Source organism: Micropterus salmoides, unplaced genomic scaffold, assembly GCF_014851395.1.
Source record: "Micropterus salmoides isolate LMB-PRFRI ecotype aquatic unplaced genomic scaffold, ASM1485139v1 Ms_hic_scaffold_8, whole genome shotgun sequence".
Classification (NCBI taxonomy): Eukaryota; Metazoa; Chordata; class Actinopteri; order Centrarchiformes; family Centrarchidae; genus Micropterus; species Micropterus salmoides.
Window position 1 is genome coordinate 34302610 of NW_024044570.1, and position 16095 is coordinate 34318704.

Here is a 16095-nt window from a genome sequence, read left to right on the forward strand (position 1 = left end):
ATTTGATTGGGTCTGTAAGTTCCTAAGATGTACAACAAGGCAGTTGAAGTAAAAATCTGATTTGTATTTGTTTTTAATGTATTTCCCCATACTTCCACACAGTATGGAAAGTAGTTATTTCAAGGAAATGTTATTTGAAGAGTTTTAGTGTGCCATTAATGCGGCCTGATTGAGTTTTCAGGCTCTTCAACAATTCTGAAGCTGCGTTCTTCAGAGGCCTGATAATCACACTGCTTTGCCATTTAATTTCACTTCCTTATTCAGGCTGACATCTAATCATGTTAGTCGCTTGGTCCTGACCAATCCGAAGACAGCGACATATCTGTCTGACCCTATATTCAGTCGTCACAGAAGGTGCAGTAGCGGTTGTTAGGAGCAGTTAACTAAACGTTTGTCATATCAGTCAGATACTGTTACTTAATTTGACTCATAAACACCGGTCCACTATTTTTTTTACAAATGTAGTTATTTGTTAATCTCTGGCCCAGTTAAATGCCCATTCTTAGTCCAGCCTCAGTGTCCTGACTGGCTGGTTGTTTTTACTGCTGGATAGAGTCGTGAGATGTAGGCAGCAATTCAGAGGTCTGGAACCAGACTATATAAAAACTGCACCTCCTCCCTGAGACAGTCTGCAAAGGATTCAACACAGTGCTGCTGCAAGTTCCACTCCTTTACCTTGGACAGACAAAAACTAATACTGCCAATAGTTGTAGATCAAAAATTTAACGTGAAACCGTTGTCCATCATGTGCTGAAGTGAAATGTCACAGTTCATGTGAACTTGGCCAAATTCCCCACTGGTATTCACCACTTTGTCAGTCATTCAAAGATGGCTTTGTGGTTGTTGACTTGGAATTCCCAAAGTTATGAATTGGCAAACACTACCTTAATGCAATATTTAACACGTTTTACAGTCCTGAGAGTGACGGATACTCTGGTAGTATCTTCCAAAGTCGGACAAAAGAAGGCAGCATTGCTCATTTGGATCTGGAGGAGCCTTTGGAACAAATCTGTTTCACCATAATTGCTGTAGATAGGGGGTTGGACAATTGATCATACTTTGGCACTACATTAGAATAGGAGTTTTGTTGAGTTACGGATATACCAATTATTATATTATTTGGCAGGCAGGATGTTCACACACAGAATGCCAAGCTGAAACAAACAAGCGGGCATACACACACACACACACACACTCACACAGGCAAATGTACAGCTTCATCTATCTCAGACACACACACATTACATTTCACATGTACTTGAGCTGGAGCTGAGAGTAATCAAAGCCAAAGCCACCTACTCATCCACCACTATCTTGACACCTCTTTGTTTCTCACACTCTTCACTATTCAGCTGTTATTTCTCTCTCACACACTCTCGCCTACCGCCTCACTTATTCACCTCCTCCCTTCTCTCACTAACTCCAATTTACCAAATTTACTGGCAGGAGTGGACAAAAGAAAACACTGCCAAAGCAAAAGCGCATCAAAAGCGACTTATTAATAGTAACATAATAGATACACTCAGTGACTAAGTTTAATAAATGTCATTAAGTAAAGAACTGAAAACTGAAAACTGTCAGTAAAATCAGGGACAGTTTTGTGCAGTTTGTCCCTACAACGTGACAGTACACCATTCAGACATAAAAACAATTAGTTTGGGGTGAAAAAGACATGATAAACCACAGAAACCTCCATTCCCATAAATTATGTCCCTGTAGTGGATTTTAAAACCTACATTAACGGATTTTTTTGGCCACTCAGGGGCAACAAAACAATATGCACATATTATATTATCATACAAAGTTCGTATGGCTATTAACACGCAGTTGCCTTTCACTCATCCAGCCGAGACAAAGCAATAGGAATAGTTAGCCTTTATTTGGAGTCATGTTTTTGGCCAAGTTTTTAATCGTGTCTGGTCATATCCTGACCCGCTGTGTTGTTTGTAGTGTTTTGCTGATTCCAAATCAGGGGTCTAAGGAGAAGTGGTGTTTTACTAATTGTAAAGAACTCATTTGGGCTGTATAAACAAAAATGATCTGACTAGACATACGTCGTTTGAGGTCAGGACCTATGTTTTCTGATCAGTGCAGATTGGACTGTATAACATTGCTGGACTGTTGTCCTCTGTTGCATCATACTGTGTCCTGTTTTGTTGTAATATATATGTTTCATACCTTATTATATCATATCCTGAGGGTTTATATTGTATAATATATTATATTATGTACTCATTGTGCTGAAATTCAGCACTGTGAATTTACAGTTGTTGGTGGTCTATGACCTTCTCTCGATCTTTAGCCGTCCCTCTCTTCCTCCTTCTTTTGTAGCTCAGGTCCTTTTCGTTCAGACATGCTTGGGTGACTTTACAGCGAAAATTTTGTATTCATTTGCTTCCTCTCTCCCCTTTCCCCCACCTCCACCCTCTCTCTACCACAAACGCATGCTGCACTGTCTACCAGGTGACGCATCTGTGCGCTGTGAGCAGCTGGACCTGTTGCTCCAGTGGGGGGCGGAGTTTCGCCAATCCTCATCCCAACCACCTGCAGGAAAGAAGGTGCTGGAAGACCTGGTGGCCTTTGATGTCATCCTGGGAGACCTCAACTTTGATAACTGCTCTTCAGGTACGAAGCTGTGAGGGCTGTATCAGTATATTATTAACTATGCATTCTGTGCCAGTCAGCTCACACAGCAGCATGATGGAGGATTCATCTCTCTGTATCTCTTCCACTGTGATCATAAAACCCAACTGCATCATTTATCATTTATAGAAGTGTATGTATATGAGACCTCTCATAGCTCTGACATAGGATAGTTGCATGGTGCCAGGGTTTTTATAGTGGAAAATAAGAAACTATTAATGTATTTACCATTAATGTAGAAAGCTTGACTACAAACTTATGTAGAAACACTTGACTCATCATTACTAAATAAGTCAGTACTTTCTTTCTTCCTCCTCTAAACATGACTGATGTTAATTTACTGAAAGCACATGACACACCGTTATCCGGCCTAACCACTGTCATGATTCTCTGAGTCCATAAAAATGAAAGCGGGTTGCGCAACTCTTCTCCAGTACACCATGCTTCATTCATCAAATGTATCTGGCTATCTTGAAGAGTTGTGTCACATTCTTAAATGGTCTGCAACTCTCTGTCTGTGTGTATGGGAGATTAATGCATAAACAAATCAAACAAAGAAATAAAGTGAAATAATACACTTTGTTATAGGTATTTCCTTTTTATGTGCATTCACTGTCATAGTGAAATGAAAAATACACATTAAAAAGACATTATTTAACTTTTTCTGACAAGAAATGTTAGTGCCGCATTAAAATCAAAAAATGAGGCATCGTGTTGCCTTTCACTGTCAGTGGTGAGAGCAGCAAGCACACTAAATGCAAAGTGTCATTCGTTTACAAGAGGAGGTGGAGGAGAGCTTTCTCTTTTTGAGATGGAGACACGCCGTCCATGCAAAAATATGAAACAATCAAACGTCCAATCACAGGTTAGAGGTGGAACATCACTGACACGAGCTGATGGTAGCCATGACAGACAGCCCTTCACATTAAAACAGCCAGCTGGAGGGACACTACTACTATTCACTGGACTTTTAGTTAAACTTATGACTGTTTTTTATTAAATTTGTTTTAATTATTTATTTATTGCAGGTCATTTTTATTTCAAAATGTTCTTTTTCCTAACTCAAAAGTCTGCCTGTCAATCAAGGCAAACAGGGCGGAGGCTGTGATGTGATATTTACTCGTTCACACAAAGGCAACAGCCAGTCACATACTATCACACTTGGGATTCCATACGTAAGTGATCAGTGATATTTAATAGTGTTAGTTGTTGGTGCTGGGGGTTACACAAATAACACAAGCTCAAGGCTTGCTTGCTAAGGACACGCATCAAAAAGCAAAATAAATGTCAAGACTGTCTTTGTGTTGCGGTATGAATGAAGAATTTTGTAAGAATAATGTTTTGGGGGGTTTTTTCAGCATGCTCCACATTATTTGGTGTCCTGATCATGAATGCTTATGTTACTCCCTGCACCCCAGGCAGAACACTGTGCAGAAGGGGAGAACTAGGCAGAAATCATGTATCATCTTCAAAAGAAGAATTAGGAACGTGTTACTCTTTTGTGAGCTTTATACTAATATTCTGACACTGTGTGTAAAATTGTACTATATGTGTATTTTTCCAGAGGACAAGCTGGAGCAGCAGCATGCACTTTTTACTCAATACAAGGACCCATGTCGCCTGGGGCCAGGAGAGGACAAACCGTGGGCTCTCGGTAAGAACATCCACATCCACACAAGCACAGTCACATGGTCCTCCAGGAACACAGTCAGACATCTCGTATACTGTAGATCTTTATGCAAACATACATAAACATCTAATACATGCATGCATTCACAAAAAATATACATCACCACCATTAACTAATCCTCAAACAGTGATGTGACATTACATTATGAAATGCAGGTGTTGCTATTGACACATAACCTCTGTAGCTCAGGAAATGTGGTGATCCATACTGTGCACGCTGAGCAGAGCAGACTCTAATCTGGCTCTGTCTGGCTAAATCAGGATGCACCCACTGTGTGAATTAAAATACACCCAGTACAGCGTGCTGATACATGGGCATTAGTGACGCAAAGACTGGAGGGTTTTGGTCTGGATGTGAAGCGTTATTTAGGCCAGCGGTATTTCGGGGACAGTGTGGGCAGGACAGAGTGAAAGGGCTCGCTTAGAGAAGGGCTTATTTATTTGCAGAGGAACACTTTGCTCGGCGATCCAGGGGAACAGATCTGTGACTCCCATTTGGTCGCTATTAGCCAGGAGGGGAAGAGGGGGGCAGAAGAAAAGAAGGATGAATCAATGAAAGAAAAGGAAGAATGATGATCCCGATTCATTAAGCTTATCCAAAGAAGATTAGACCTCAATGGGTACAATAGCGGAGAAAAAAGTCAGGCAAGGAGCTAGGCTGCCAGCTATTGTCAGATGTCTTCCTAATGGTGTGTTGATAGATTTCATGAAATCTCTGAAAGCTGCAGGAATCTTCTAGTTCTGACCACCCAGTCCCCCAGACAATATGCAGGACTTGAGCTACATTCAGATCACGAGGGAATTGCAGCTAGCCTGGGACCACTTGATAGTTAAAAAGCAGTGACATGGAAGTAAAATCACACGACTGAAGCTGTGAAAATGAAAGGTTTCAGTAAAACTCCCTCGCTGTTGATCATAACTGACATGGCTCATTTGGGGATGCGCTTGACTTCATGTTTGATGGCAGATGAAACGTGTCAACCACAAACCAAAAACCCAACAAGTACAGTAACTGTGGCTTCCTGTGTATTTTAGGAGCTGTGGTCAGAATTTGTCAGAAAGAACATTTATTTTCTTCCCCACGCATATGCTGCAGCGTGTTGGTTGCTGGTACGGAGAAACAGAGCTTGTGGTAACCACCTGAAAGAGGGTATCTTATGTATATCTACACTCTCCCAAACAAGCTGAAAGCAACACAGCAGACAGGCAGCAGCCAGTCTGTGTAGCTGCGTGCTCCTGCCTAACACCTCACCATCTTTGTTTCAGTGATCTAAAACCTGCTCTTAGACTTGCGAAAAGTGCCGGCTGTGCATCAGACGCCTGGTTTTCATAAGAGCTCACAGCACTCGGGAATTGACTGGAGTAACTTCAGAGTGCTGCTCTCTTCATATGGGGCATTTTAAACACATTATTCAGCCCACAGCCGCACATCCTCATTGTCAAAAGGAGCTCTGAGTGGCCATCTCTCTCTGGCTGTTATATTTCACTGGTTGATGATTTTGGTCTGAGGACCATACAGGTGGAGATATATGCTCCCACATTGTCTGCACTTTGCCACATCGAAAGAACCCAAGCTGTACTTTTAGAACAGCGATACTCAAAGGGAGAAGCTGGTTGTCATAGTGAGGGGGAGGACTGTAAAGTATACAGTATGTCAGTTTACAGTGTACAGAAAATAATGGTGGCAATATATGCAGGTATGTTGCTGTGAATGAAAAACATGGACTGGAGATGAAAGGTCAGTTCATCTCTCTGAATAATTGTCCTGACAATTGCTCCCAACATGACCCAGATTTCAATTACACACCTCCCACCTGAGAGGCTCTGTAGAGAAAGGAGGCAATGGGTAAAGCTGAAACGTGAAGAATGTAAAGGAATGTAATAGCGCCTTTTTTGAAGCTTGGATAGTCAGTTTCAGACCACCACCCACCACTTTCAGACGATCAACAGCACTTCCATCTTTGGGGGTCCTTCACTGAACTCATGGAAGTTGTGGGATGTAACTGGCTCTTCTTTTCTAAACACTATTACATTTAATGGAGGGTATTTATGAAATAATGAATATGAAGAAATGAAAAGTAGAGTGGACTTTCAATTAAAATGATCTGGCTACACTGTGGTCAATGTGTCATTATTGTCAACAGGTACTTTACTGGATCCCAGTGGCCTTTATGATGACGAGGTCAGCTCAGCTGAAAGTTTACAAAAGTAAGTCACCCACACACACTGACTTGTTTTTGTCACTCTGGATGACTGATGATAATGCTCATTAAACATTCCCTAAACCAGCCACAGGTCTAGTCCAGCCTTAACCTGAACCTTGACCTAAACCTAAACCTGTCCAAGCCTTGGAAAGGCTGTTTGATGACTAAAATGTCCCTGCTTTGCAAAAATGTCTTCATTCAAAGTCTGAAACTAAAGTTGGTCCTTACAAAGATACAACAGCCAGGAGCAGACACTTGTTTTATTGCTTTATTTGTGGGCCCCACATTCCTTCCTTTAAACCTACCAAACTTAACATCAACATTCTTATTATTATCTTGTAACTTTAAGTCCCAGTCAAAAGCTGACCTTTGACCTAAGCACTACACTTCATTGATTTGTGGTTCTCTGCACTCTTTTAACATAATTTCTGTAATTCCCTCTGAATTCCTGTTGTGTTATTACTTTTTATTACCTGTGTGCTGCATCCTCTTGTGAATCTGTCTAAACTTCAGTAACTGAGCCTTTCTCGTCACTGTGTGTGTCTCTGTCAGAGTGATGGAGAATGAGGAGGGCAGGAAGGAGTACCTGGTGTTCCCTCCCAGTAAAAGCCAGTGTCCCGCCAGCAGTCAGAAGGGGAGGAAGATCCCGCTGAAAGGCAACGGACGCCGGATTGACTACATCCTCTACAGCGACGAGGGCCTGCAGCAGGACTGGAAACTGGTATGGTTTAGTAGGGGATTACAGGACAATTAATAAAAACACAGTCTCCATCTTAAATTGTCTCACATTAAGCAAAATGTAAATCTATGAACCCTATAACATCCAATTTCATTTTGTGTCCCTTAAGTAGTTCACTTTGACATTTGGGGAAATTTGCTTATTTGCGTTCCTGCTGAGAGAGAGATGAAAAGGCCAGTACTGCTCTCATGTCTGTACGGTTAGCATGAAGCTACAGCCAGCAGCTGGTTAGCTTGATTGTTTTATCCATACAGGTTTTTTCTTTATGGGGGTTTTGTTATTCACAATTTCCCAAAATTGTTATCAATATTGACAGATTAATTACATTTGATGGCATTAGTTTATTCAAAAGTGGAACGTCAGATTGAAAAAGTAATGAAATGTGAACCTTAAAACAAAGCAACATGTACTTGCGAACTGTCCTCACAGGTTGTATATGTTTACTTGTTCAACCAAGTGATTAACCTTGCTCTATTTCAATAATATAACAAGAAAAAAAGCTGCTCTTCTCACATGTTAATCATCTAAAGAGCCTTCAGATGTATAGTATCTCCTGTGGGAGTCCCAAACATTTATTCTCAGCCAAAATTGTATTAAAATGTAATAAAAGAATCTGAATCAGAACAGGTTTTTGCAGTATTTTGTGTATCAACCCCCAAGAAGTCTGCCAATAGAGAAAGTATAGTGTTTCCGTTCACAGAAGCTTAGTGCAAGAACTCTGTTGAATTGTGTACCAAGTTCACCTCAGCAGGGATGTGATCTGCCTTGTTCTGCTCTGATTCATTTCCTAGCAACAAGACACTTGTCAGCGTTAACCACAGGAGAATGTTTGACTTGTTTAAAAGGATTAAAGACATAAAAGAGAGAAAGGAGTGGAACAATGGAACACAACAACACAAACTGGGAAGTGAAATGAGGGCAGTACTGCCATGGTTGCCCGTCTGTGTGAGGGATTGGAGAGGATTGGAAAACCAAATCACATCATTTACATAGAACATCTCCCTCACCTTCCCTCTCTTCGTCTGACTCACTCCGTGTCTCTCAAACCAGCGCCAGCTGATGCCACCTTGTGCCGGAATGTAGTCACTGTAGCCCTGTTTCACTCGACACTGCAGAGTGAAACATATTGTTGTTTTGCTTCCTCATGAACAAACCTCGAACCCATTAAAAGCGCTGTCACATTTCTCCGCACCTGCTATTTCATCACGTGTCATTTCTGTTTATTCAGTTGCCTTCTTCACTTTTGGAGGACACATGAGAGCACTCAGCAACCAGCAAATCTGGTTTGTTACTTTAGTAAACACTGTTCATAGTATATGTCTGAGAAAATATCTAGGCACGTACTTCTGGCCAAGTAGTGTAGTAGTTGCAGTAGCAAAAGGATGGACACTTTACTTTATGCCCCCCTCCATTTAAACATTTAAACCAGTGAACACACTATAATGTAGTCATAAGGACATTTGTCGAGTGTTAGTCAACAATTAGAAGTTGTCCGATGTAGACATATTTTATAATATTACAGCTGTGTTTTACTATATTGACATTTGTATTCTGTTTATACAGCAGCCTCCACTTCTGACAAACTCGCAGAGAATTGTCTTCCATCGCTGTAGTTCCGCTCAGTTCTACAAAGCTTTCTTGTTTTTTTGGGGTTTCCAGTCCCAAACCCTGCTGTCATCATCAAAGCTCTGATAAATCCACCTGTACACTACCTGCCCAGCACCAAACAGCAGACAGACATAAGTAGTGACTAGCTGGTCAAGACAGTTAAGCATTTATTAGCTTTTTTTTTTCTCAGGAGTTGCTGACAGTTCTCTTCTTCTCCTCCTGCAGGAAATCGAGGAGTTCAGCTTCGTCACCCAGTTGGCTGGCCTCACCGACCACCTGTCTGTGGCAATGCGATTGGCTGTTTCCACTGGGGAAGAGGAGCCTTAGATTGACCACCTGAGCATTTTTCTAAAACACTGCCATGGGGGAATGACAGACACCCAGAGAAGAGAAGAAGAGATTACGAGTTTACAGATATGGAGCTGCTTGACAGAGACAAAATGCAGTTCTGCGAGAGGATTGGCGGGACGGCGAAATGGACAGGATGAATCACTGGAGGAGCGCTCAGTGGATGAATGGCTATAAAGAAGGCGGAGGAGAGCAGCAGCAGAGGAGTGGTATGAAAGGGAAAGACTCTGGTGGGGAGAGATAAGCAGGGGAATTCAGTTTAGAACACCAGAAAGATATTCATCTTCCTGGGTAAACCACCCACACACACACACACACACACTAAATACAGTAACACACAAACACAACTGATCGACATTTTGACTGTTGAATATCGCCTGGCCTCTCCAGTCTTCTCCTCCAACACTCCCTGTTGAACTGAATCCAGAGGGTTTTATTTACAGTGAATTGTTTTATGTAGCCAATTTACATACACTCCTTTTATTAGATCTGTTTTAGCTGTAGTGTAAGTATGTTTTAGTTTTTTTATGACTCTACCTTCAGGGACAGTTGGATCCTCATTCTTTAGTGATTGTGTATAAAAGAAAAAAACACATAATTGAAAAGATGAGAATGAAGCGTACAGCTACTGCCTGGCCTTTACACTGACTATCTGTGTCCTTGTGTTGTGCTCCTTCCTGAAAGGCTATTGGTCAGTTCCGCTGTCAGTCCTTAACCTTACTACTCCCACATCAGTCCCAGGAACCTCAACAAGTGTCTTTTTTTCTAAAAAAAAAAAACAAACAAACAACAAACAAACAAAGCTAGTCTTTCTAAAAGGAGAAAAATAATATGATACAATTTCTATTGTTGCCACACCACTTTTTATAGGGAGATTAAATGCCTATTTAATACTATATGGTATGTTTCTAAAAAGAGGGATTGTACAAAGAGACATGGCATAGGAGAAAAAGTGGTTTGTTTGATGCAGTGTTTCTAGCATGTTTTTCAGCCATGACTGGTGAAAATTTGACTTTGCGGATGCATGATAGGAAATGGTACCAGTTTACAACATTAATATAGAGGCTTAATACACTTGCTTGCTTGAGTCTGGCTGCTTGACAAGTCAAGACGCATTTTGCCCTGAAACACAGACTTACTGTATGCCAGTGTGGCATTTGTGCATGTGAGACTCCACCTTGCTGGTGACACTTAACACACATAAAGGTATGCACAGAAACATACTGAGGATTTACATATAGCAGATACACAACGATACACATCATGTACAGAGGGTGTTATAACATACCCTCTAGTGGCCATATTGGAGGTCTTCAACTCAAATGACAACATGTGACTTGGCTGTCTTTGACAGAGTAGATATCGTGAGCTTGTTAGCTAACAAACCACTGTAGCTATCTGGTTTAGCGAGCCGTCACTGTCCTGTAAGCATGTCTGATTTGTGTACTAGCTAACATACAGTATACAGCCTAGTTGTTGGTCTGAGCACAGCCAGTTGTCCAACGGATCACCGTGATGACAGCCATATTGTGACGCAACTGCAAAACCTCATAATACAGAAACATTTTGAAGACCTACAGGCTGCGCACACCCTGTACAATATGCCAAGTATAAGTACACACATTTGATGAAATATACAGATCTCAAGAAGTGCATAAGTAATACTACAATGCAACACAACTTAAGGTGTGTTCAGACTGAAAGCAAAACAACTTCCATTGATGCAAGTGAATTTCATTTTGCAAAATGTATATAAATATTTCAACTGCATTTATCCTACAGCTTTATGACTCCAATCCAAGAACAAACAGAGATAAGAAGAAAAGGATCTGTAAGGATCTGGGAGATAAGTCTATATCTTGTATGTATGTTATTAGCTACCAAAAGTTGACCCCTGCACAGTGTCTAGCAGTCAAATGAGCCAAATGCAAAAATTTGCTTCACCTTTAGTCTAAACACACCTTCCGAATTCTGCTCCCCTCACCTGTTACAGTATTGACACACTGCTCCTGCTGCTGGTTGGACAGCAATATACTGCAGAGATTACAACCTGTGGAAATGTTGTAATACATAAAATTGTTATTATAGCATAGTATTCACATTAGCAGTCAACTCCCAATTTGTAACAGACCATGGTCTCAAACAGGAGCTGGAACTTTGTAAAGAGCAGTCTTTGGTCAGTGTAACTTTCAAAAGACTTGTAGATGCTAATATTGTCCTTGTGTACCCTGTAGACTGTAGACCTGTTGGCCATGGGGCTCCCTGTGAACATATGCTGTGTTGAGTGATAGGCCACCACCATTATCTCAAAATTTGGAAAACAGCAGCTCTAAACCTACATTATCAGTAATCTTAAATGAGATGCAGCCAGACCTTACAGTTCTGTTTAAAAAAGTAAGCAAACTGACTTTTTACAGCAAAAACTTAACGTACGTAAGTTTGCTAACATTAGCCACCATGAGCTACTGGTCGCACCAGACCAGGTGTGAATTGAACTAAGGAAGGATGTGTTTTGTTACTTTTGAATTCAACTTTTATTTTTTAAGAGGACGTTTGTGTTATTTCTTCTTTCGAAAATGTACATATTCATGCTTTAAAAGAAGAGTTTGTTTTAGTAGCCTAGCGGTGGCCTCCCTATCACTCAACACTAGGTATGCTAGCGAGTTAGCAGGAAACTCCAGATCAATGATCTACTGGGAACACGTGGATCATAGTGGTGTCCCTGTTGTCATCAGTCAACATGGGATCAACTACCAAAATCATGTTGTATATTTCTTTTAGAGATGTGTGTAAAGAATCACTAATGTAGAAGCCTGTTTCTTTAAATAAAACATGTATTACAGTAACAGTTTAGGTTTTCCGATACTGTTTGATTTCCATGGTCTGCACGCTGAACAATGTTTACAACAGTTTTATGACCTGCCTGCCTTTGTCTTGGCACTAGAGAAGAGCTTTCCAAGTGTCAGTTTCAACACAGATGTGTGTGTATGTTTGGGCAGCTCATCGTATTGTGTTTTTTTCAATACAAATGTGCTAATTGGTGTTTCTCTGAACACACAGGATGGACAGTACAGTATGCGTTTACAGATGTGGTTTCAAGAGTATTCATCCTACTGCTGTGTGTGTGCGTGTGTGTGTGTGTGTGTGTGTGTGTGTGTGTACAGTTTGTGTGTTTAATACAGGAAACATGTTAGTTGTTCTGTTATGTTTGTTCCACTGCCATTTTTCATTACAGTATGAGTCCACAGGTCACCTGGCTGCTCTGACACTCACTCTGTCTCTTTATGACATATTATTATGATTATTATGACTAATATATTCTTCATATTACTAAGGTTTTTATTTGTGCTTTTTTCAATTCAAGTTTCACCATGTTTATAGCGAGTTACAGTAAGATGCCACTGTTTCCATGAGAATCTGCTATTAGGGTAAAATAAAGTTCTGGTTTGGAGGGATCACAGTGATGACAGTTCATTTGAATAACCTTTACTTTTCAACTCACCTATGTTATTACACAACACCTGAATACAATTCGTCTGTTAGCATGCAGAGACAGGGCAGCAAGCATCCAAACAGTGGATCATCTTCACGATGATTATACACCTTTGTGTTGTTTTAAAAAGTTGTAATGTGGAGGTAATTCATTTTATCATTTGAAGTCTATTTTGTTTACTTGTTCTACGTTTCTATTTTTGTATATTTTTAATAACAGACTGAGGATGGCGGGCATAGAAGCTAATTGGTTGATTAAAGGTGATGGTGAAGTTGTAAAGGCAAATTTCTGGTTTGTGTTGGTGTTGTATGTTCATGGTGAGCCTTATCCCTTATACAGAAGAAATATGTGGTGGGACCTTGACATTTCAGTCACTTAGGCACTCATTGAATTAAATATGGGAGGAAATGGGAACTTACCAGATGGATGGCAATCTAAGGTGAAAAATAAATACTTACTCACCCATGTAGTACTTATTAGGTGGGTGTAAGGTACAAAGTCGCTAACTTTTTGGTGCTGGGCAGGTAGTGCATGGTGGGATTTCTTCCGCACTCATTAACTGGTATGCTGCTTAGCAATAGCAGTCTAATAAGTGTGTACCGGTTACAATTTGGGATGAAATCAAGATGTATCATTTCTAACAACTTTGCATCAGTAAAATCTGATTTATTTATATACAATTATGAGTCGAGTCCATAGACTGTATAGAAGAAGTGGACGTAGTCATCGTGACGTCACCGGATGGTTGAAGTCTCTAGTTTGACAGTTTGGCTGACACCATCTTGATTTTTTGCAACCAGCGGCACCGACTGTGGCCATATTTGGACGAGACTGTGGCACTTGCTAGCTTGGTTAGAAAAGTGCATCTGTAATTTACTTTAATTTTTTTATCTTCAACATGAACAGCCAACTCCTAACAAGCTTTTTCAACGGCACTGGTTTATTTATAATTTACACAGTGCAGCGGACATGAGTCACTCTAGTCTGACAGGTCGACTTCACAAGGTAGTCCCGCCCTACATCATCCCCAGCTTTATGGTCTATTTTTCTCTGCATGGGACCATAATTTACTAAATGAACATCATGCTGTGTTGAAGAAGACTTGAAACTAGCGACTGAGACCATAAACTCATCAGGAAAGTGTTTACTGATGTGATAAATTAAGTGGGAAGTAGAGTCACTTTGACATTATTTCCTAATGGAACCGGACTTTATATTATAACCAGTGGCGTCGCCCCCTGCTGGCTGTTGGAATGATCGTTAATGTATCGGATCTTGTCAATGCATCGAGATCCATATTGCATCAGCCTCAGTGATTGAGATGTACAACTCTAGTATATATACTGTTTAGCATGGAATGAAGGACGTCTCTTGCTGTGGAAGTAAATCATGTTTTTTGTTACCTTACAGGATTGCCTACCACTATAACAAATATCACGCTCGCCTGAGTAACTGAAAGGTCAGGGTTCTATCATGTAGCCATTTAGGATCATGATACATAGTATGACGGCCCCACAGAGAGACAAACTAAATGGAGAACCTCGCAGTGTTTGAAGAAGTTTTCTCTGCCTCATGGTTCTGTTGCTAAGTGAAGCAGTCAAGCAACCAGAATTAACAAGGCATGGTCTCTGAATTATATATAAGCCATCACAGCCTCTGTGGAGCTACACACTCACCACACTGACCCCCAGCACTGCCAACACAACGAGCAAACACAGTACAGGTTGACATGTAGGAGTTAAGAAGGAGCAGCTGTGGATGAAAATGTTGCTCTCCAGCCAGGGCTCTTTTTCTCACTAGAGGTTTTTCTCAAATTATTGTCATTAACTGTCATTAATGGAATACACAGGGAACTCAACTTATGTGATGAGAACGTAGGCACCAAAATAAGCTGTGTATCCCCAGTTCTGAATGCAAACACTTTAGCAAATATTTTGTTGCTTGATAATCAAACATGAGCACTAACACATATTTCAGCTAACATGTCATTCTGTCTTCTCTGTATAATTCACAATGTATTACAACTAATAATCAGCCAGGACTCCTGCGTTATTTTGGTGTCTATAGTCTAAAGCAAACTAACCAATGGGTCAATTGCTGACAAATATCTGTTTTGAGTATTTTGTAACATTTCTGATCATCAACCACTGTCTGCTCAAGTCCAGGACAGATGTATTCTGCAGTTAGCCAGGGCACAGCAAGCCCTTAGAGTGAAGCTCTAAGCTTTCGTACAGCATGTACTGTAATAATGCTTCAGGCTTGTAGTTTAGAGTTGATGCCTCACGTTGCTATACTTTTCGGGTTGGATTTTCTATGATTTGTCTCTGTTCATGTTTTTTAAAATAGATTTTTGTCTTTGGATGGGGGTTGTTTCTCGGTGGGGTCAACTAGCTTGGTCTCTGTAATGTTGCTGAGGGATCAATAGCTTTTCTCTTTCTAAGCTTCTTCAAAAAACTGCTTCTTTTCTTCTGCTTTTTAAAAAAAACAAAGGAGTTTTCCCCCTTTATCTGTGTCTTTGTGTCGTTATTTGAGCTCTGAGCATTCAGGGGTCTTTCACTGGGCTGCAGTCAAAGCTTGTATGGACATAACTAGTCAATACAACAATCAATAGTGACAATAATACTAGTACTATTGAAGAGCTGAAGATGCACAGCAGTGCTTCTCTCCTGGGGGCCAGCTGGTGCAGAGCAGAACAATGAAGGCCTAACCAAAAAATATTCCAGCACACATCAGCATACCAGAATAGACACTAATATTGATAGATGATTAAAAACAAAGCAGTAAACTATGTCATCAACTATGATCTGGATGACTGAGAATATTCACTTCATCGGATTCACTCTGTGCTTGATTGAGCAGGTGCTGTCGCAAAGGATCCAACATATTCACATTCTCCAACACAAATGCACTTCAACAATAGGCAACAGCAACTACAATTCCACCACACAAACACATGTAACAGCACTGCATTTCCATTTCCATAAGATAATGAGATACAGTAAATGTCAGAGATAGTCCTAGAAGACTTAAACATTATCAAACAAGATTGGGGTCTGATATAATGTGACCTGTCTTTGTATATCTGCCCAAATACTACTGCAAAGGTTTTACTTTAATAGGGGTAAGAATATACTCTGTTTTTACTATCTGTGTTTAGAGGACATGAAAACTAATTGGCTCTTCAAGAAGGTGCATGGAAATATAGAAGTGGTAGATGTACATTTTGCTCTAACACATGATACAAAGACGTTTTGCCACCCTCACACAGGTAAAAATTGTAATATTTATATACTTTCTTTTTAAAAAGAGTTTATTAATCGTATTTCTTCACATACATTAACTAAATAGCTGGAGCTTTTATCTAAAGTGAC

General features: G+C 40.4%; 1 protein-coding gene across 1 annotated transcript in view; it reads left to right on the forward strand.

Moving 5' to 3' along the window:
• The window catches only part of LOC119894236 (sphingomyelin phosphodiesterase 3-like), a 66517-nt gene extending 53831 nt beyond the window's left edge, over nt 1-12686 (forward strand). The window contains 5 exon segments of the mRNA XM_038706879.1: nt 2464-2625; nt 4208-4297; nt 6477-6540; nt 7089-7257; nt 9109-12686. Of these exon segments, the coding sequence (XP_038562807.1) occupies nt 2464-2625; nt 4208-4297; nt 6477-6540; nt 7089-7257; nt 9109-9210 (587 nt within the window). The 3' untranslated portion in view covers nt 9211-12686.
• The last annotated feature ends 3409 nt before the right edge of the window (nt 12687-16095 follow it).